The sequence below is a fragment of the Podarcis muralis genome, chromosome 13 (assembly GCF_964188315.1).
Source record: "Podarcis muralis chromosome 13, rPodMur119.hap1.1, whole genome shotgun sequence".
In the NCBI taxonomy this organism is placed as follows: domain Eukaryota; kingdom Metazoa; phylum Chordata; class Lepidosauria; order Squamata; family Lacertidae; genus Podarcis; species Podarcis muralis.
The window spans coordinates 28,592,856-28,614,976 of NC_135667.1; the positions used below are offsets into that span (position 1 = coordinate 28,592,856).

The following is a 22,121-nucleotide window of genomic DNA, read 5'->3' on the forward strand; positions in this document are numbered from 1 at the left end:
GGAAAGAGGGGCTTGAATAGGCTCGCAGTGGACAAGCAGCTTAATAGGATGAATCTAGGTCAGACATTCTGTCCCAGAAATTTGAAGCCCTGAGCAAAATCCAGAGTCAGTTTAGTGGCTTCTCCTCGGGGGAAGCATTGAGAAATTCTGAGAGAAGCCAAGAGGGTTTTGATAAGAATTACACGTGTGTGTGTGTGTGTGTGTGTGTGTGTGTGTGTATGGGGGGTGGGCAGGATTGAAAGTAGGAACATTCTCTTATCCCCAGTCTGAAGGTACCCAGCATCATTTCATCTCTGAAGCTGGAAGCTGGGCTTAACTAGTTCTTGGAAGCAAGACCACTTGGGATCACGCAAAAGCTACTCTGAGCAGCTTCTCTAAGATGGCTGTTTGGCCGCTGCGAGAACTGGATGCTGAGATGGGCATTACTCTGATTCAGCAGCCTCTCCTTCTGTGCCTCCCAAGCTTTGTCTCACAGAGGATACCTCCACAGCACTGTTGACATGCAGTCTTTCATGCTCCATCACGGCTGTGCACACATAAAAAGTCTGGCGTGCTGTGCCAGACAGATTTCGGACTAACTGCCTGTATGTGGTATGCACTGGCAGGAAAAGGCAACGTGCATTGGAGTTAATCATTAGCTTCCTTCCCTGCTCGCGGGGCCAGTGCCATGGTGAGATGGAGCACTGCAAGATTGCTGAGTTGAGTGACTTTTCTGAGGCTGGCTTGGGCCCTTTGCCCAGCAAATGCAGCGCTTAGTGCCAGAGGCTGGTGAGGGTGGGGACTGAATCTGACACACTGAATTGAAATATCCACCTGTATCTTTGGCTGCGGGTTGGGAACGTGTTAAAAAGGTGCAAAAAAATGGGGAAGTGAGTGCACAGTTCAGCTCCATGAGAACGTTAGCTTTCTTGTTTAAAAAGCAGGTTTCTAAGTATATGTAGAATGCCTTATGAAATCTCAGAAACATGGCTGAATAAGATCTCAAGTGATTGTGGGCAAGGGGAGACATAGCTCATTATCCGATGGGCTAATGCAGCCCATTATCAGCAGAACCAGAATACAATTTGTGCAAAATATTCAGCAGAACCAGAATACAATTTGTGCAAAATAAAGAGCAGTCATGCAAATTCGGTGGATTTGTTTTAGTTTATTCAGGATTTGGATTGCCTAGATGCTGAATTTGAATATCTGTAGATCTAGCCCTGGCCCTAGATCTCTAAAGCACATAAGGGTTTCAGGCTTTCTCAGGGACAAATAGGCTTTACTCACTAACCCAGAAATCTCACTCTTTCCCCTTTATGAGGATACGGCACTTCAGGCCTGCATGATAATCCTTCTGATATGCTTCTTTTTCCTTTAGAAAGCTGAAAGAGGAGGAGGAGGAGCAGCAGCGTGCCTTATCTTTGCCCTCCATCCCAAACCCTTTCCCAGAACTCTGCAGCCCCTCCAACTCACCCATCCTCAGCAACTCCTCCTTGGGACCAGGCTCACCGCGAGAAGGAGGCTCTCATGTAAGTGTGCCTATTTACGTTTCGGGATGGAGGGCAATCAGAACAGGGCTTCATTTTGGCACAGGGTTTGCTAAGGCATGGTACTAGAAGCTTTCTCTTTTGATGGTGGTGGTGATGGGGCGCTTGCACAACCAGCTAGCTACATGTGAAATCAGTGAGAGGGTCCCCTGAGCATGTGCAGAGGATGTTTTCCTTTCCACAGTGAGATGGCAAACATCTTAGATGAAGGGCAGGGGCTTGTGGTTTTACAGAGGCTGTGCAAGGTTTGCCCAGAGATACGTTGTGCCCCCATCTCCTCCCCACCACGAGGTTCCTTTCAGTACACAGACTTGAGTACAAAAAGAGTACAAAACCCAACCTAAATATGAAGAGAATTAATGGTGACTGAATGAGTTGAAGAACCCGTTGCCATTGTCTCCTGCTCCAGTCCATTAGGTAGGGCTCAGCCAGGCAAGGTTAACTACTTGCACTCCATCCCACAAAATCGCTAACTTCAGTTTTCCAAAAACACATGTTTTGTAGACAAACAAACAAACTGCACATAACTCGAAACTGGCAAAGTTGTTTCGAATTGCAAGAATCAGCAACACAACAATCTTTGATTATCTTTCTCAAACGCAAAAGTAAATGTTTTCACACACAAATCATTTTGAACAATCTGTATAAAACTGTGCACCTCAAAGGTCAGTACTGTGCTGCTCCAAGGTCTGTGCCCTTGGCAGCTGCCTAAGCTGGCCTAATGATAACTCTGACCCTGGACTGCGCTGGAAAACATTCAATAAGGTATAAGAGTTGTTGTTGTTGTCGCTCCCCCACTCACCCCATTTCCTCAATTGCACCCCTTCCCTTCATTTCCATTTATTGCAAGCCTAGGCTGTGTGTATGTAGGTCCTGGGCTGCCCAGATGACAGGGCCTCCCTCGTGGCCTTGTTGATGTGGTTCAAAGGAAAGGAAAGCAATACATTTGGCACCAGCTTGGCTGTAGGAGTTGCCAGGAGGAGGCATACAAGACACCATCCAACCACCTTAGGGACTCTAGATTTGTGTAGCCTTTTCTTCTCCTGAATATATCCCACAAGGCCGTGGGTACTGATTTTTCCTCTCCGGAGAAAAGGAGTCGCAATGGAGGAAACACAACCTTTCCTTCCCATTCTTTACACAACCAGATTCTGTGGTTGAGGCAGCCAAATTAATTCTTGCTTTGGGTAGCAGTCCTGTGCGAGCTGGCCTTGCATTAGACTTTTCAGCCTCTTCTAAGAGCTGAGAATCAAACTCTTGTCTGGTGTGATCTGCTGCTTCCCCCCAAACTACGGACAAGAAGAGCCAGAAAGTAAGAGTTAGAAATGAGGACTTGTGAGCTAACCGGGCACGATGGGGCAAGGCTGGTTCCCATGGGGACTGTTGCCAAGGTTTCAGGTTTTGTTTGGCTAGCCTCTGGGCCTCCGCTAGGAGCCTGTAATTATGGGACAGGAGGTCTCCAGCTGCCTGGGAAGTTTTTCAATCCACCTGATGCCTCTTGCAGTTTATATCAAAGGCCAACACAGGTGCTTTTCACCTTCACCCAACAGTGGGAAAACATGGATGTTCATTTTTGTGCACAGTATACAAAGGAGCTGATAGGAGACTAGAGAGCAAGACAAACGGGAAAACTGCTTCAGTGTTATCTCACAGCTTACCTGTGCTTGATGCATTTTCTTTAAAAATAATCAATTTATGTATTTATGCGATTTAATATCCTGCCCTCCAGCTCAAACTTGGGCTCTTACGACGGCTCATGATAAAGAACAACAAAAGAATAATAATAAAACCATGAAATTTCAGTAGAGCAAGAGAAGGCTTAAAAGAGCAGCAGCAAAAGTAGACATCAATAGAAGATAATACCCACTTTCTTCAGACCGAACCCCATTGTACTAGGGTGAGAGAGCCAGGATGGTGTAGCAATTAGTGCGTTGGGCTAGGACCTGCGAGTCTAGGGTTCAAATCCACAGTCAGCCAGGAAGCTCACTGGGTAACTTTGGGCCCTTCGCGTTCTCTCAATCTAACCTATTTTACACAGCTGTTGTGAGGATAAAATTGGGCAGGACCAAATTAATAACTTTAAAAAAGTTATTAACTTCCTGTTGGATGAATTACGAAAGACACAAAGGACCGTCACAACCTTGCCATCTTCAGAGGAGCCATAAGAGAGTGATTACCAGCCTTTTCTCTGAAGAGCTCTCGTCCATCCTTCTATTTGGAGGCTCTCAGAATCTTTGCCAGTTTCCAGATTTACTGGCAGCCCAGCCTGAGATTACCGTTAAAGTGGAGATTGGCAACAAACACTCCCTTGCCTTTCATCTGAAGACGGGGTGCCTACTGTTCGTGGTGGGGCCTCCTAATCCTTCCCCTGGGATCCCAGCCAGGGCGCTGGTCAGGGAGCGGGAGAACATAGGTGTTTAAAGACCAATTACTTTCCCACAGTCTTCCCCAAGCAGGTCCGTTTTCCCTCTCCGTCATCTCAAAATGGCGTGCGTCAAGATACGAAGAGCTGCCATAAGATTTAACACTCTGTAATTTTTTTAAAAAGAGGTGCCCAGATGCATAGTGAACAAGCAACTTTCCAAAATACATAGTACATTTCAAACCCAGTCACTCTTGTCTCATCTCAGCCTGTGGAAATGCCTCCAGAACATTGAAGCAGCATAGCTTGGGCCAGCATAGATGGTAAATTAATCCAAAATCCAGCTTAGCTCCTCCTTTCCCATGTTCCTCCTGCACATGATTGATGGCTTTCAGTTGCAAGTTTCCATTCCAACGTAGCAGCCAGGTCAGTCTGGCCTTGGGTTATCTCCTTTTTCTGGAAAGAAAGCAACTGACCCTCGGGGACGTGCTGCCCTAACAGATGATAGGTCCTATTAGAAGTGTCTGGGTTGCAGAGTCCTTCCTTAAATGGAGCCCTTGGCCCACGCACTCGCATTGTTAGCATGCCGGCATAGCGACTTCAACCCGGCCACAAATCCCTCTTGCGCTAGCCACTGCGTCATGAGCAAGGTCCTGCTGCGTGGGTGATGCTTACACATGTTGGCTGAACCTTTAAGTCAGGCACTCACAAATGTTATTTGTCTATTGGGGAGGTGGGGGCATGAAGGTAGCACACGCACTCTCCTCTAGTAGCCTCTCCCAGTCTCCAAAATATCAGGATGGCTGCAGCTAGTATCACAGCAATGCATCAGCCCCGATAGGTGGGAAGAGGACCTGTATTGATTGAAAAAAATAAAGTCCTTTTCATGGCCCCGGGGAGGCTGGTTGAAACAAGAAAAGAGCCAAGTGGTGACTTGTAAACCCTTCTGCTCTGGCTTAGGTCAGGGGCAGGGGACCTTTTTCAGCTCAAAGGCTTAGGGAATGTGGCCTTGTGAGAGCCCCAAGAGTGAGATAAAGAGGCTTAGGGGGCTGCTTTTGGTCCCTAAGCCCATATCCCTCAATCGTCCCGCCACAACATCCTGGAATTGCAGGAGCCATTCCTGCCTCTGATTGCATCCTGGAATCTCCCATTTTGGCAGGCCTGAGTGTTAGCAATTCACTCCTCCCGTTGCTGATATGTGGCTGGATAGTCACATGTCACTGTTTACTTTCCTGAGCTGGAAAAGTCTGAAGACGAAAGTTACGTCTTATCTCTTCCGTTATGTTGTGCTGTTGCACTGTTTCTTTCTCTCTCTGTCTGCTGCTGAAAAAGAGAGCAGACGCCATTATGATTTGTCCTGTAAATATTGCTTAATAAATCCTTAGGATGCTCACATTCACGCTTCCAGTTGTCACTGCTAACTCTGCTGATTAATAGCATGCACAGGTCATCCGACCTGTGTCGCTGAGCACACCGGAATGAAGATTGATGTCCATTCTGGGGGAGCGCAACACCGGAGGACCCCCCAGAGAGGATTGTCTCATACCAGGGCAGTGGGGCCCTCCAGGGTGTATTCGGACACTGAGGTTCTGCACTCCTGAATTAGATGGAGGCAAAAAGAGGACCCAGTTTCTATACCTCTGAACAGAATATAGACCTAAATGAATATTCATGTAGTCCTAGGCCTTTCATTAGGAGCCAGCAAAAGCACCAGATTTCATTTAAAAACAAAGTTGGCTATTCCATTATTTGCTACCTTCCCTATGAAATGAGCTTAGGAAAAGGAAGAGGTGAATTCTGCAACAACTAGAACAGAAGGTTTGGGACATCTTAAAAGCTTAACAGGTTGATTGTGGTGGAATGGAGTCAGCTTCATCAGGTGCCTGTAGGGTTGCCCTGCGTCGGCAGGTGTGTCTGTGTCTATACACACACAGGTATAGAGGAAAGACATCGTAAACAGTGAGTCAAATGTGAAACGGCCAAGAAATGCAATAAGTACAGTCTGTGCCCACTCTAAAACAAACAGCAAACCCTCCTGTGATTCAGAGAGATGTCTGGCCATGTAACTCCTCTGCCCCAGAAGGTCTGGGGAATCAGTTGTTGCCTAATAATAGAAGAGGAGGCTTATTTTGAATACCAGGTATTTATGAAGCAATAGTAATGGAGAAAATGTATTTAAGATGTGCAGAGTGCATTTCCCCCTCACCATTAGATAACCATGCCTGGAGAGTTGGACTGTATTTCAATAGACAGGATGTGGCACAGCTCCGATAACTCTCATTTAATAAATGTAGCACAGAGCCCTGTGATCTTGTCACATGCCACCCCAATCTCTGAGTGGGGGTTTCAGGCGCTTCCCTGGGGTTTCTGCTTCCTTCAGAATGAGGCACAGCAGAGACTGTGGTGTCTTTAGGATATATGGTTTATTTACACACTCATATATACAGCCAGAGCCTACCATGGAGGGGCTCACGGCATTAACACCCCAAAAGGGTATTGTTTCTCCCATAGCCGCAGGCTTGGATTCAGACTGAAATTGAGCCTTGTTCTTTCTCTCTTGCTTTCCAGCTTGCTGCTTTGCTTCTGTCTCTCAACACTGCAACTCTCTGCTCTCAATGCTGGCTTTTTCCTTCTAAGTGCCTGGAGTTGAAGGAGGCGTCCCCTGCCCATTTGCCATCTCCCACACAGCCCCTTCCTGTGTTCTCCTTAATGGCCCGTCACCCAGGCTATCACCTGACTAGCAGGCTGACTTGGCTATTCCAAGAATGGGAAGCCTTGGTTTACTTTTAACACACGCTGGATCCAAACTCACAACAATATGATTGACTCAGTTGTCTTACTTGAGCAATTGGTTTGCTCCCTCTTGTGGAATAGTTGGGTTAAGGAGAGATAATCTCCAGCTGACTAAGAAAGTAAGATCATTGCAGTCAAAGGAGGTCAGTATCCTGTTTCCAACAGTAGCGAAAAGCAGATGCTTTGGGAGTCCCCGGTTCCCCACTCCTGCTCTGCAGCATGCAAGGGTTCTGTGGCAAATATTTGTGAGCACAAAATTCTTTTAATAGCTCTCACCAATTCACTCCTTCCCCACCCCCCACAAACCTCACAATGTCTCTGACAGCAGTGCCTCATACTGAATGTAACTGACTTATAGAAAGGACGCCAGGAACTGAGAACAGAGATATTGCATGTACCCTTGCCGTCTGTGAAAATCCATCCACTAAGGGTGTGCTTAACAACTATTAAAATAATTTATCTTTTAATACCGTATTTTTCGCACCATAGGGCGCACCGGACCATAGGGCGCACCCAGTTTTTTGGGGGGGAAATAAAGGGAAAAAAATTATTTCCCCCCCAGGCGTTCCCGCTGCTTGCAGAGACAGCTCTCTGCAAGTGGTGGGAGCGCTCCCGCTGCTTGCTGAGAGGTGCGCGAAGCCTGGACGTGCTGAGCTGAGCGTGCGCAGGCTTCAGCATGCAGGCAAGTCTCCGCAAGCAGCGGGAGCGCTCCCGCTGCTTGCGGAGAGGTCCGCGAAGCCTGGACGTGCTGAGCTCAGCGTGCGCAGGCTTCAGCATGCAGGCAAGTCTCCGCAAGCAGCGGGAACGCTCCCGCTGCTTGCGGAGAGGTCCGCGAAGCCTGGACGTGCTGAGCTCAGCGCGCGCAGGCTTCAGCATGCAGGCAAGTCTCTGCAAGCAGCGGGAACGCTCCCGCTGCTTGCGGAGAGGTCCGCGAAGCCTGGACGTGCTGAGCTCAGCGCGCGCAGGCTTCAGCATGCAGGCAAGTCTCTGCAAGCAGCGGGAACGCTCCCGCTGCTTGCGGAGAGGTCCGCGAAGCCTGGACGTGCTGAGCTCAGCGCGCGCAGGCTTCAGCATGCAGGCAAGTCTCTGCAAGCAGCGGGAACGCTCCCGCTGCTTGCGGAGAGGTCCGCGAAGCCTGGACGTGCTGAGCTCAGCGCGCGCAGGCTTCAGCATGCAGGCAAGTCTCTGCAAGCAGCGGGAACGCGAAGCCTGGAGAGCGTGAGGGGTCGGTGCGCACCGACCCCTCTCACTCTCCAGGCTTCAGCGAAAGCCTGCATTCGCACCATAGGACGCACACACATTTCCCCTTCATTTTTGGAGGGGGAAAAGTGCGTCCTATGGTGCGAAAAATACGGTAGTTGTTAAGCAACTTCCTGGATCAGACCAAGGGTCCATCGAGGTCAGCGTCCTGCTTCCAGCAGCAGCCAGCCAGAGGTGCCCAGGACGTGCACAAGCAGGACATGAAAGCAAGGCGGTCTCCCTTTGCTATTTGTCTATCAAGGATAATGGCCCCTGCTGGACTTCTCCTAAGCCATCTAAGCCACTGGCCATCCCCAGGGGATATGCTCATAGGTCTGAACCATCCTTCAGCATTTGTGCTTCTCTCCCTCCCCTCTTAAACTCTGCTCGCTTTCTCCCAGTGTGGTGTAGTGGTTAAGAGCGGTAGTCTTGTAATCTGGTGAACCGGGTTCACATCTCCACTCCTCCACATGTAGCTGCTGGGTGACCTTAGGCTAGTCACACTTCTCTGAAGTCTCTCAGCCTCACTCACCTCACAAAGTGTTTGTTGTGGGGGAGGAAGGGAAAGGAGAATGTTAGCCACTTTGAGGCTCCTTAGGGTAGTGATAAAGCGGATATCAAATCCAAACTCCTCTTCTTCTTCCCCACCCCACAGGTAGTGAAGGTCTACAGTGAAGATGGCACTTGCCGCTCGCTGGAGGTCACAGCAGGGACCACGGCTCGTCATGTCTGTGAGATGCTCGTCCAGAAGACTCACGCTTTGCATGATGAGTGCTGGTCCCTAGTGGAGGTCTATCAGCATTTGGCCCTAGGTAAGGAACGGAGGGGTCTCCTTAAAGCCAGGATTCGGAGGGCCAGGCTGCCTATGTTTGTGTGCATAAACATGTGCTCTCTCACACACGTTTATTATTAGAGGGCATCGTGACAGAGTTAGGATCAGGGATGTGGAAGAATCAGCGGCAATGGGAACAGAAATTGCCCATGTTTGTTTATTCGTCCCAAGCCCAGAACAGAAATTAATCCAAGGAATGCTGTCAGTATTAGTGGTTGTTGTTTTCAGTCCAGAAACTATGCATAATAGTATGTGATTGATGGTATTCCCCTTTCTGGTTTGCATTGTGTTTCCTTTGCAATAGCATAATAATAACATAAATAATTGTGAGACATTTCACCACAGTGGTCAGTGAGAAAAGGCAATGAAGTATTTTTTTAACGGCCTAGGTCCAGTATACCTGAAGGAGCATCTCCACCCCCATCGTTCTGCCCAGACACTGAGGTCCAGTGCCAAGGGCCTTCTGGCGGTTCCCTCGCTGCAAGAAGCCAAGTTACAGGGAACCAGGCAGAGGGCCTTCTCGGTAGTGGCACCCGCCCTGTGGAACGCCCTCCCACCAGATGTCAAAGAGATAAACAACTACCAGACTTTTAGAAGACATCTGAAGGCAGCCCTGTTTAGGGAAGCTTTTAATGTTTAATAGACTATTGTATTTTAATATTCTGTTGGAAGCTGCCCAGAGTGGCTGGGGAAACCCAGCCAGATGGGTGGGATATAAATAATAAATTATTATCAGAAGGTGAACTGCAGCAGAACAGAAACAAACTGCTCATGATGAATACGGGGTGGAACGGACACTCTTTTTCTGTGTGCAAGGAATGTTGAGCATGGAATAGAAATGAGCTGCTAAAGAGGTTCTTAAACCCAAATTGCATTTTTTTGTTTTAATCTCTCTCTGTTCTTATTTTGCCAGAGCGATGCCTGGAAGATCATGAGTCGGTGGTGGAGGTTCAGGCCACGTGGCCTGTTGGGGGTGACAGCAGGTTTGTCTTCCGGAAGAACTACGCCAAGTACGAGCTGTTCAAGAGCTCGCCAGTAAGTGGAATGGACCATAAAGCCAGGAGGGGAGACCATTCTTTCCTTCCAGCATTAAATGGAAGCTTCCTGATCCTTTGCTTTAAAAAAAACAAAAACCACCCTAATTCCACATCTGTTAGCTTGTATGAAATAAAATTGTAGCACCTGCCAGTTTTGATTAGTAAACGTTTTGTGTTTCACTTTAGAACCCTAAACTCAGTTTCTGCAAAACCTCTAGGTTTTACTACCTTATTATTATTTATTGATTTTATATACCGCCCTAAACCTGGGGGTTCACAGAATAAAATCAAGATATAAAACCCACAAAATGCATCATAAAAGTAAAAACAACAACCCAATAGACCCCCCTCCCCAAAAAACACAAAAACACATTTCTGCATTACTTGAATTTATATCTCTGGCTATAAGTACAACAGAAACTTTTTTTTATTTTAGTTTTCAAATATGAAACATATCTTATTATACCAACTGATAATGTAAAAAGTACATGACATTTTATATTTTGGGATGTTCTGCTTCACAACTACAAAAATAATGTTTCTATATACGCCGGAAGCCGCCCGGAGTGGCTGGGGCAACCCAGTCAAATGGGTGGGGTACTATCATAATCATTATCATCATCACGATCCCTGGTCAGACATTAAAAGCCCTCAGCAAGTGCCATCATCCCTGACCTCTGGCAATGCTGGCTGGGACTGATCAGAGCTGGGAAGAAGCACCAGGCTGCTTTCAACCTCTGGGTGCTGAGTTCAAAGGTTTGAAGGGGGCCTCCTCATGTGCTCAGCTGAACTTGCGCAGAAGTCACCCCATAACTGGGAATCCCGATAAAGCAGGGTTTCTGATTGTAGGAAGCTTTCTAAGTACGTTCGGCCAAAGAAACTCAGAAACCCTATTCAGACCTTCCTACACTGCTGAAGAAGCACAGGGACATGTGCCTCAACTTCCCCACTTTATTATTATTTTTTGTAACAAAGATTTCCGTTTTCATCTTTTCAACAGTTTAACATGGTTGCGTCAAGATATATCTTTGTTTACATTAGAGCACACGACATCAACAATTAAGTAAAAATAAAAATAGAACAACTATAAACACTCAGATAAACATTTCTGAATATATTAACTACGTTGTGTCAAAGTGTGTATCCCAAAATGAAATGCAGCCACGAAATGATGTATAGTGATGTGTATTGCTTAGATTGGTGACCATAAGTGTATCAATAACCATTAGAAATTATATGACTTTATAGGGAGGGAGGAGGGAGAGGACAGCAACTTTTTACTTTCTACTTCCCCTCCCTTTAGGATCTAGGCTAGGGAGCACGTTATTTTGATATTGAATCTTTATCTGTGTAATATTGGGTGTTATAGGGTTATCAGCATTATAGAATGGGCACAAGAAAATTTTAAAGAGAGGGAGAGAAACAATGGAGCACATCTTGGCAGTTTCTCTCTCTCTCTGCAATTATGAGGATAATAAACTTGTCCTTATTTTTACCTTAAAAAAAGAAAAGCCTTGAAAGCATTTCCCCTCTTTTGGCATTAGAAACACCAATACATGACAGCCAAGTATCCGAATTGTCTCTGTGCAGTTTTGGAAGGCTCACCCCTTTCTTTTCTTCTCCATTGCAGCAGTCGCTGTTCCCCGAAGCCATGGTTTCCAGCTGCCTGGATGCAGCCAACAAGGGCATGTCCCATTCAGAACTTATACAGGTACAAAACCCACCTGCTTCCTTTCCTCTACCCATTCAGACCTGCTCCCATTCCCAGGTCTTCATTTATTTCCAGAAGGATAAGGCACTATTCTTGGGTGGCCATGCTCTTATGCCTAGCGCAATTCCACTGGGAAACACTAGGCCAGGGGTCAGCAGACTTTTTCAGCAGGGGGCCAGTGCACTGTCCCTTTGACCTTGTGGGGGGCCGGACTATATTTTGGAGGGGAAAATGAAGGAATTCCTACGCCCCACAGATAACCCAGAGATGCAATTTAAATAAAAACACACATTCTACTCATGTAAAAACATCAAGCAGGCCTCACAAATAACCCAGAGATGCATTTTAAATAAAAGGACACATTCTACTCATGTAAAAACACGCTGATTCCCGGACCGTCCGCGAGCCGGATTGAGAAGGCGATTGGGCCGGATCTGGCCCCCGGGCCTTAGTTTGCCTACCCATGCACTAGGCAGCCAGAAGATGTTGCTGGGGTCTTCTGTATCCCCAGGGCTGCACTCCTGAGTGTCTCCCACACAGCTGCGCCCTGGGCTAGTTATTGCTGCCAACATAGACTGCCAGCAGCATTGGCGATAGCACTTGTCTACCCTTGCCATCCTTTTTTTTTTAAAAACTGACTGCCTCTTTCAGAATGTGCTGAATTCAGGAAGCTGCCCCGAAATCCAAGGTTTCATGCACCTGAAAGAAGTTGGACGCAAAGTATGGAAAAGGTTTTACTTCTCCCTACGGCGCTCTGGGCTCTATTACTCAACCAAAGGCACATCAAAGGTAAGTGGTGTGCATTGTGTGGGTGGAAGGGTTGGTGTCTTAGTTCAGTCATCCAGTCCTGTTTTCAGCCTGTCAGGGTGATATTGCTGTGCTCTATCGGAAAGAACAGCAGCCGTCAAGGAGGCAGGAACGCCTGAACCACCGGGCGATTTAATTGAATAATGCAGATTTCAGCAGGTACCTTATTGCAGTCGGAACGGCTACGTGAAGCTTGATGTCAAGACCAGTGGCTTAGGATGTGTTTCGCCAAAAGCTGAAAGTGCCATACAAACTGCAAACTACCAGAAGCAAAATCCATGCCCTTCCATTTTTCTTGGTATCTGCAATTAAATGAATCTAAGTTATGCACCACAGAAAGAGGAATTATTGAACCTGAGTAGAATACTCAGTAGTGATTTCCCCAGCCCTTCACCCACCTTAGATCAATAATCCTTGCAACACCTTTGTAAGGCAGGCTTGTGTTATTTTCCCTATGTTACACATTGGGGGAAGGCACAGGCTGAGAGATAGTGACTTGTCTATGGTCACCTATTGAATTTAAGGCTGCGATGAGTTCTGAATTACTGACTTCTTTCTTATTCACAACAAATTTATATTAGTTAGTGCTGGGGTGAAGTATTTGGCCAAGTGATTTTTGCAAATGTCAAAGGGTGTGGGGTGGGGGTGGGGGTGACAATATCCCCTGAAGATTGGATTCATCTTTGGAGGCCTGGCGAAGTTCAAGAATTTTTGTCTTAGGCATCAGTTGGCTGAGAGATTTTTCTTTTTCAAAAAGCCTTCCACACCCTGGGGAAAACCTTCCCACCCAGGAAAGAATGCCAGGGGAGTGGTGCTACATCTTGACCTACCATTGTTCCTAAGGATGCTCTTAGATAAAAGATAACTGCCCTCTCAGTCAATGATGGCTTTGTTAAAAAAAAGACAGAGAGAGAAGAAAAGCCTTCTGCTACTTTGCATTTAAGCCAAGAAGAAAATTCTTTAACCCCCAGAAATTTGCCAAATATCCACTTCCCACATTCATGGAGGAATAATGGTCCTGGGAAAGAGGGGGAGTCCCTCCAGATGTGGCTGGGCTAGAGTTTCTATTATCCCTGACTATGCTGGTTGGTGCTCATGGGAGTTGGAATCCTACAATATCTGGAGGGTATCGGGTCTCCTATCCCTGACCAATGCTCAATTCTGTGCTTGGCCTAGCACAGTGGTTTTCAACCAGTGTGCTGTGGCACCGTAGTCTGCCTTGAATGATGGGCAGGGGTGCTGTGGGCAACACTGGTCTCTGTCCCTCTTTCTTTCCTTCCCTCCCTCCTCTAATACCCTCTTGCGTCTCTGCATCCCAAAGGCTTGCACAGCTGTTTATTCCAGCAGCCCTGGCTATAAGCTCTGCAGGCGAGCTTTGGGGTGGGGGTATCTCAGAGACCAGGGATGACAGCAGCAGCAGCTGCTGCCCAGAGAATTCCCAAGGAGGGAGAGGAGGCTGAGGGAACCCTCCACAAGGGAGGGTGTTCGAAAAAGGGCAAGAAGCTGCCAGCTGTGCAGGCAAGGGGTGACATAGCTGGGCTCCTGAGCCCCACGGGGGTGCCACAGAAAGAATGTAGTTGGTTAAGGGAGCCATGGGCTCAAAAAGGTTGAAAACCTCTGTCCTAGTGTAATCCGGATGCTAAATTCTTCTTTTAGGCTAATGTGACCACACATATACAGATCACACCTGGTACCTACCTCAGCAGGCAACTGAGAAGTCAGGGGTTGGGTAGACCCTCATGCTGTGGAGCATAGCTTCACACTTAATAATAATAATAATAATAAATTTTATTTATATCCCGCCCTCCCCAGCCGAAGCCGGGCTTTACAGTGGACGCTCAGGTTGTGAATGTGATCCGTGCGGGAGGCACGTTCGCAACCCGCAGTGCCACGTCTGCATACATGCGGGTTGTGATTCGGTGCTTCTGCGCAAAGCGTGATTTAGTGCTTCTGTGCATGCGTGAGCGCCCAAACCTGGAAGTAACCTGTTCCGGTAATTCCAGGTTCGGTGCGGTGCGCAACCGGAAAACGTGCAACTTGAAACGTCTGTAACCTGAGGTATGACTGTATCTGTTTTTGACCTTCCTCATGCCAGGACCCTCGACATCTACAGTATTGTGTCGACATAAACGAATCCAATATCTACTACATCACCCAAGGCAAAAAGCAGTACAGCACCCCCACAGAATATGGCTTTTGCATCAAGGTAAGAAGGGTGAGAAGCACTCATTTAATAGGCACAAAGAGAAGTGCCGGGTGGTAATACAATAATATAGTGCGCTTAAAATACATCCCTGGTTAGAGCAAGCAATGGGATGTCTTGGACAGAATCCAGAATCAAACCTTACCACAGCCTTTCAAGATTATTAAGATACACACACATTCTGATTTTTAATCAATACAGTCAAATTCTGCCTACCCTACACCCAAAAATTTTAATCTTGACTATACACCAGTGTTTCACACAAGTGTGATAACTGAGACACACTTATTTAGAAAATAACAATATTGGAGACACATGTCACTCTTACACCTGACAAAGCTTACTTTCAGTGTGTGTACATATATCTCTATCTCTCTGTCTATACCCACCATCCCAGGATCCCTCCCTCCTGTTTCTGCATGAATCACTTTTCTGGGCATGCCTCGAAATTGGAAAGAGGAAAATCCAGAGCACTAACTCATGCAGAGATGTGGCAGGTACCATCCCCCGAGGGTGGGTTATCTTGCTGTGCCCCTGTGTTGGGATTGATTGCTTTTCCAGCCAATCCCAGAGCAGAGAAGGGGCAGACAGAGCCCCAATGGAGGCTGATTAGAATAAAGGAAAGCCGGAACAGTAAATCAGAATAGCGAACTATGCAGAAATGCAGACTCGGTGGATGCATACTTTTGGAGAATTTAATTATTTAATCTCTCGATTTGGTTGATCCAGATGGGGAGTGGGTTCTGTGGGTCAGGGCTCACCCCTAGAGCAAGTGAGTTCTGACACCTTTCAACAAATGGTTGGGTGGGGCACTCTTTGACCATCATTTCATGTGCACGATTATTGCTCTTACCTCTGCAGCCATGCAAGGCGCGAAGTGGGGCCAAAGGCCTGAAGCTCTTCTGCAGCGAAGACGAGCAAAGTCGCACATGCTGGATGGCTGCCTTCCGCCTCTTTAAGGTACAGGGAACTCTTCTAAAATATGACGTCCATAGAAGATTCCTCCTTAATGCAAAGAGCCACTTTAAAGGAATAGTTTTCATCAGGATTGCAGAATAAGAAGGAATAGTTATGCTCCTTGCTCCTTGTCTGTTACAAATACAGGGGTGCGGGTGGCACAGTGGTCTAAACCACTGAGCCTCTTCGGCTTGCCGATCGGAAGGTCGACGGTTCGAATCCCCACGACGGGGTGAGCTCCTATTGCTCTGTCCCAGCTCCAGTTCGATAGCACACCAGTGCAAGTAGATAAATAGGTACCGCTGTGATGGGAAGGTAAATGGCGTTTCTGTGCACTCTGGTTTCCATCACAGTGACCCATTGCACCAGAAGCGGTTTAGTCATGCTGGCCACGTGGATTTCTGAGGATGTGTGGACTTCAGAGAACGTGAATACAAGGTTTCCTGGTGTGGAGGAGGGGAACAAGTTTTTGACCAGAGTTCATTTGCAGTTTGCAGCCACAGAGGGGTCCTAGTTGGTTTCAGTTTGCACAGAGCAACAGGGAGATCTGAAAGACCCCAGTTTGTGCTCCACATGAATTTAGTGTGCACCCTAGAATATGCCCCAGATTCCCTTGCAACATTCAGGGGTTCTAGGGGTGATGCCTCGGACTCCTCCTAAATGTGTTGGTGTGGAAAGAGTTCCCTGTGGTACAGTCAAATCTCAGCTCCCAAACGCCTCCGTTACCATACGTTTCGGCTCCCGAACGCTGAAAACCCGGAAGTAAGTGTTCTGGTTTTCAAATGTTTTTCGGAAGCCGAATGCCCAACGCGGCTTCCGCTTGAGTGCAGGAAGCTCCTGCAGCCAACCGGAAGCTGCACCTTGGTCATCGAACTTTTTGGAAGCCAAATGGGCTTCCAGAACGGATTAAGTTTGACAACCGAGGTTTGTCTGTAGAAAGTTTGAAAATCATGGTGCTGCATGGGGTGACCTGCAGCGATAGATTGTTGCCTCATGGGAGAAAGAATCCCTCAAATAATTCCCAGTATGTAGTTTGCACCCAGCTCTAGCAATTAGCAAATGTCATGGTCACTGCCTAGAATATTGATTATGCTGGGCTGATGCTGTCAGAATTGCCTACCTCACATATACCAATAGCTATTCTCCCTTTCCGCAGTACGGCATACAGCTCTACAGAAACTACCAGCAGTGTCAAGCACGGCAAAGAGAAACAGCGTGGATTGGGCCTGTACCCCTGGTAAGCTCCCTGCTATGACGGTGTTTCAGAGATTTTCATTATCAGTGGATAAAGGCAAACATAATGTCTGTAGAGTAAGGATGGACACACCTCCCTGTCAATTTCCGTTTCTGATTTTTCCAGTCCTAAGTTTCATTCCACATCCACTTGGAAATTGGTACACAAATTGGTACACTGCACATTCTCCGAATGGCCGCATTTTTGCTTAAGATGTGCAGTTTTGCTTAAGATATGCGTTTTTCCTAACAGTTTTCTCCAATACAAAACATTTTTGTATGTTGCTTTCACTAATATGTGGTTTTTTTCTACACTTTCCTTGATGGATGCATTTTTATACACTTGAGCATTTGCCTTGGGCCTTTAAGGCCACATAAGAACATCTCCTGTCAGGAGCTAATTTGGTGTGCCAACTGAGGGCAACCCCAGTGTTCGGCCCCAGAGGATCCCTGTCTGCTTTGTGATACTTTATGATCCTTAAATTCAACTATGAGCTGTCAGTCATAACCACTCTGCACCAAGACATGACAGCAAAAGAAGGCACTAAATCTGGAATACTCTCCCATTGGAGACTCCCCAGGATTGCAAGCTTTCCCCCTCCCCCACTGGAAATAGAAGGATTTATTTATTTTAATTGGCAGGTTATGTTCTTCTATTTCAGGTATTATTAATTTGCTTTTCACCGGCTCTTGTATATGTGTTTTTGATTCTGTCATTACCTGGCCCGGAGATATTCATCAAGACTTGATTAAGCACATCATTTTAGAAACTGAATTGCAATTTGCATGCTGCCATATTGTAGAGCTCTGTTGCTGAACCCTTTCTAAAAAACAATCCCATAGCGGAGCGTGTCAGATAACACCTTGGTGGCCATGGACTTCTCGGGTTGTACGGGCCGGGTGATTGAGAATCCCAACGAGGTCCTGTCGGTCGCGTTGGAGGAGGCTCAGGCCTGGAGGGTGAGTCTGCTGTTTAGTTCCTGCTTAGAGATCACAGGGAGCCTGGCGGTCAGTTGGGGAACGGGGATCACTACGCTGGGCATCTTTATTGAAGCAGGTATTACATGGGGCTGTCTCTTAAACTCCACAGTTTGAGCTCCACCCATGTGGAGAGCCTAAACAGGGCTGCCTTCAGATGTCTTCTAAAAGTCTGGTAGTTGTTTATCACTTTGACATCTGGTGGGAGGGCGTTCCACAGGGCGGGTGCCACTACCGAGAAGGCCCTCTGCCTGGTTCCCTGTAACTTGGCTTCTTGAAGCGAGGGAACCGCCAGAAGGCCCTCGGCGCTGGACCTCAGTGTCCGGGCAGAATGATGGGGGTGGAGACACTCCTTCAGGTATACTGGACCGAGGCCATTTAGGGCTTTAAAGGTCAGCACCAGTACTCTTTGTTCTTTGTGCCTCAGCAGATTGCTGGCATGACCACCCGTCCAAATTCAGAATTTAACATAAACGTATTGCTATTGGGGGGGGGCACTCCTATATGGAACAGGGAAATGATAATTAACATGGTAAGCTTAACATACCTCAAGCAACCTCCACTGTTTTTCCCACCACGCTTCAGAAGAAGACGACGCACCGATACAGCCTGCCGACCCCGTTCCAGAGCTCCTCGTTCAGTGCTGGTGAGTACCGAGGGACCCTGGGCACTGCCTTGTGCTCCAACCACTTGGAGCTGCTGCCTTCAGCTCCAAGCAGCACAGTATCACCTATAACTGACTGGCGGCAATTCCCCAGATAGGCCATCTCTCCCAATCCTACCTGGAAATGCCAAGGATTGAAGCTGGCACCTCCTGCGTGCTCTGACACTGAGCTGCGGGCCTCTCACCTTGTCGCAGATCACTGGCGTAAAACACAACCTCTTCTTCATTTGAAAATGTAGTATAACAGCCAGTGAATGGTTATAGCAGAGGTTCATGGAGGGGCAAGGATAGCTCAGTCTGTGGAGCCCGAGACTCTTGGTCTCAGAGTCGTGGATTCGACGTTGGGCACAAAGATTTTGGCATTGCAGAGTGTTGGACTACCCTCATGGTCCCTTCCAATTCAACAATTCTGCCCTAAATCCCAGCAGGCATTTTAGCTGATTTCTGATTTTTATAACTGATCTTTATTTTAATTTTAATTGAATTTCTTGCGCACAGCTTTAGAGAGGATTGTAATTCAGTGACAGGCTTTTTAAAAAAAAAAAAATGCCTAATTTAGCATTTCCCATAAAGGGGCCAAGCTCTGTGGGGCTCATCTGAAGCCAGGCTACAGCTCACATCTGGCTGTGCCACCATCTATAAATTCCATTGCATGAAACGTTGAACATGTGAAGGAGCAGGCTGGATGAGTGTGTCTCTGTGCATGTGCAGATTTATATGGTTGCATCTGAGCTACAGCATAGCCATGGAGCTTGACCCAATGTTGGCTCATATGAAGTGATAGGAAGGGGTACACAAGGCTGCCGAGGATGTAAATGCTGCCTTGCTCTATCTGCCTGTTATGTACTGAAGTTCTCACCCTGGGCCAGCAGGGGGATACTGTAGATAGTTATGCAAATGAAGGATCGAAAAGTGACATTCAGTGATTGGATAGTTTTAGAAAATGGCAACAGTTACATTGTTCTGGAGCTCTATATAAGCAGGCTGACTGAGCTCCTCAGCTCAGTTCCGTTCCAGCTTACAAATAAAGAGCTGCTTTGGAAGAATCGCTGTGTCGTCTGATATGTTCGCCCACAACTTAACACTGCCAGTGCCAAATAATCCTGGTCAGCCCCACATGTCTAGGACGAAGGGATGGGTTTTCCAGTTATCTTGAACCCCAGCAACCCTCATTGCAGTGACTAGGGGTTATAATTGCAACAAATACATTCTTAACACTCTGATCAAGGCTGATTTTCTGAAAGCTCTTTCCATTCCTCCCACAGCCATCCACAGAACCCAGCCGTGGTTCCACGGACACATTTCTAGAGAAGACACCCAGCGCCTTATCGTTCAGCAGGGACTGGTGGACGGGTAGGCTGCTTGCTACGTCTCTCCAGCGCACAACGCTTGTGCAACACAATCCTATATGCATGCATACTTGCACATAGTGCCAACCCTTCCCATCCCAGGGTTATTGTACAGAACAGGATTACATCAATATTGCTAAAAGCCATTTGACCCAGGCTAGAGCTGGGAGAGGCAGGCAGTTGCAAAGACAGGATCTTCTTTCTCAAACAACTGAAGCCCATCCCAGCAGAGCCTCTGCCAGGCTTAGGCTGTGAGCACTTTGCCAGCTTGAAACGCAGTTGGCCATTCTTCTTCTCAATGCGGATTAAGAGCGGCTTTGGTGAAAATGCACCAATATGGAGTATTTTGTAGGAAACAACAGGATAGCTGTGGGTTGTGGCTAACCTTGTGTTCACACCACTTCCCAAACCAGCCTTGGAGATGCGACCTTGCACCTTAGGGGAAGAGGAAACCGTCTTTCTAACTGCCCACCTGCCTATCTATCTATCTATCTATCTATGCCTGCTGCCTCTTCCAGTTCTTGAATGAATTGCAGTCATACCTCGGAAGTCGAACGGAATCTGTTCTGGAAATCTGTTCAACTTCGAAAACGTTTGGAAACCAAGGTGCGGCTTCCGATTGGCTGCAGGAAGCTCCTGCAGCCAATCAGAAGCCACAGAACCCGCATTGGATGTTCAGGTTCCAAAGAACGTTCGCAAACCGGAACACTCACTTCCGGGTGTGCGGCGTTTGGGAGCCAAAACCTTCGAGTCGCAAGGTGTTTGGGATCCAAGGTACGACTGTACAGTCGTTCATGATTTTGACTTCATGTAGTAATTCTCTTTTCTTGGTTATGGTTTATAACGGACTATAATCTACAAAGTTAGGCTTAACTGGCAAATAGATCACATTAGGGGTAGAGAACCTGCGACCCTCCCAAATGCTGTTGAACTCCCATCTATCCCAGCCAGAATGGCTGATGGTTGGCGATGATGTGAGTTGTAGTCCAACAACGTTTGGAGCGCCACGAGGTTTGCATGGTTATAAAAATGGCGAATGAGCCACAGGCTAAAGAGTTGGGCTTAATTTGAAATGAAACCATCTCCCTTCCTTCCTCCCCACTCACCCCCACATTAAGCACTGAGTAATACTAACTGTGTTTACTCCCAGGTAGGTGCAAATATACCTGCAGCCTTAGAGACTTGAAGGTCAGCTTCCCGGAAAGAGAGCCATTTGCCCACCACCATAATTACCCCTTCCTACCCTCAAGCAACCCATGCAATCCAGATCATGCGCTCAGCAAGAGATATCTTGACAGCAATAGCTCCATATGACTCATGCAAGCCTGAAATCATTTTTTTTCAGGAGGTGGGGACCAGAACTGAGTGTTAGTGGTGTGATAGTCATGAGCATGGAGCCATGAAGATGATAGTGCGAGAGGACCACGGGGTTGGGCACTGCTTCCCCTTATGGGCGGAGGAAGAGGCGCAATGTGCCTTTAACAGCCTTCCTATTGTCTTGTCGATTGCAGGGTCTTCCTGCTGCGGGAGAGTCAGCGGAACCCCAAAGGTTTTGTCTTGTCCCTCTGCCACCTGCAGAAGGTGAAGCACTATCTTATCCTTCCGGTAAGTGGTCACATTAAAGAATGTACAAAGCTTGCCTTTACAACAGCTGCATTTGGACAGTCAAATCCTGGCTTAGGAAATAAACTAAGATATGCACGAGCTCCTTGCACCTGCAGGCAGTCCGCTTTGCATGAGCAGGGAAACAGACTTAGAAGCTGGGGGGAATTAAGTGTGCACAAGAGAGAGTGAGAAAGAGATAGAGATGTCTTGAGTTTGAGGGAACGTGGTTACCAGACAGGCTTCAAAAGAATGAACATAATTAAGCAAACCAGCCTGGTATAAATTACAGGTAGGTAGCCGTGTTGGTCTGCCGTAGTCGAAACAAAACACTTCTGCATGCACACAAAAGCTTAGTTGGTTTCTAAGGTGCTACTGAAAGGAATTTTTTTATTTTGTTCAGCATAGTATGAGGCAGGAAAGACATCTCGGCAGTACCCCTTCCTGCCAGCAGTGGGAGAACTGAACAGTCACCCAGTCAGGAATCCTTTGGAGACCTGCACCTTTTCCAGCACTTTTGTTTTCCAAGCCAGCCTGGACCCTAATACTAGTTGTGGAGAGCGGGGGGTGGGGGGTGGAACATGGCCCTGGCTTGCAGCACAGTTACTACTACGTTGTGTGCTTCCAAAAACTGGGCCCGGACTCCACTGCAGGCTTGCTTTACTCCAGGGGTAGTCAACCTTTTTATACCTACCGCTCATTAATGCATCTTTCTTGATGGCAAAATTTCCTTACTGCCCACCAGTGCTCAGTGGAAGGAGGATTCAGCTTGTTCCATAGAACCCCCTACCGACCACCTAGAATCCTGAAAAGCCCACTACTGGG

At 47.3% G+C, this 22,121-nt stretch overlaps 1 protein-coding gene across 1 annotated transcript in view; it reads left to right on the top strand.

Annotated features, from left to right (window-relative positions):
* GRB7 (growth factor receptor bound protein 7) overlaps positions 1–22,121 on the top strand; it is a 72,977-nt gene that overhangs the window by 48,921 nt on the left and 1,935 nt on the right. The window contains 12 exon segments of the mRNA XM_028752035.2: positions 1,361–1,511; positions 8,579–8,735; positions 9,669–9,790; positions 11,423–11,503; positions 12,155–12,292; positions 14,406–14,516; positions 15,375–15,473; positions 16,627–16,707; positions 17,547–17,663; positions 18,267–18,327; positions 19,611–19,698; positions 21,206–21,299. Of these exon segments, the coding sequence (XP_028607868.2) occupies positions 1,361–1,511; positions 8,579–8,735; positions 9,669–9,790; positions 11,423–11,503; positions 12,155–12,292; positions 14,406–14,516; positions 15,375–15,473; positions 16,627–16,707; positions 17,547–17,663; positions 18,267–18,327; positions 19,611–19,698; positions 21,206–21,299 (1,300 nt within the window).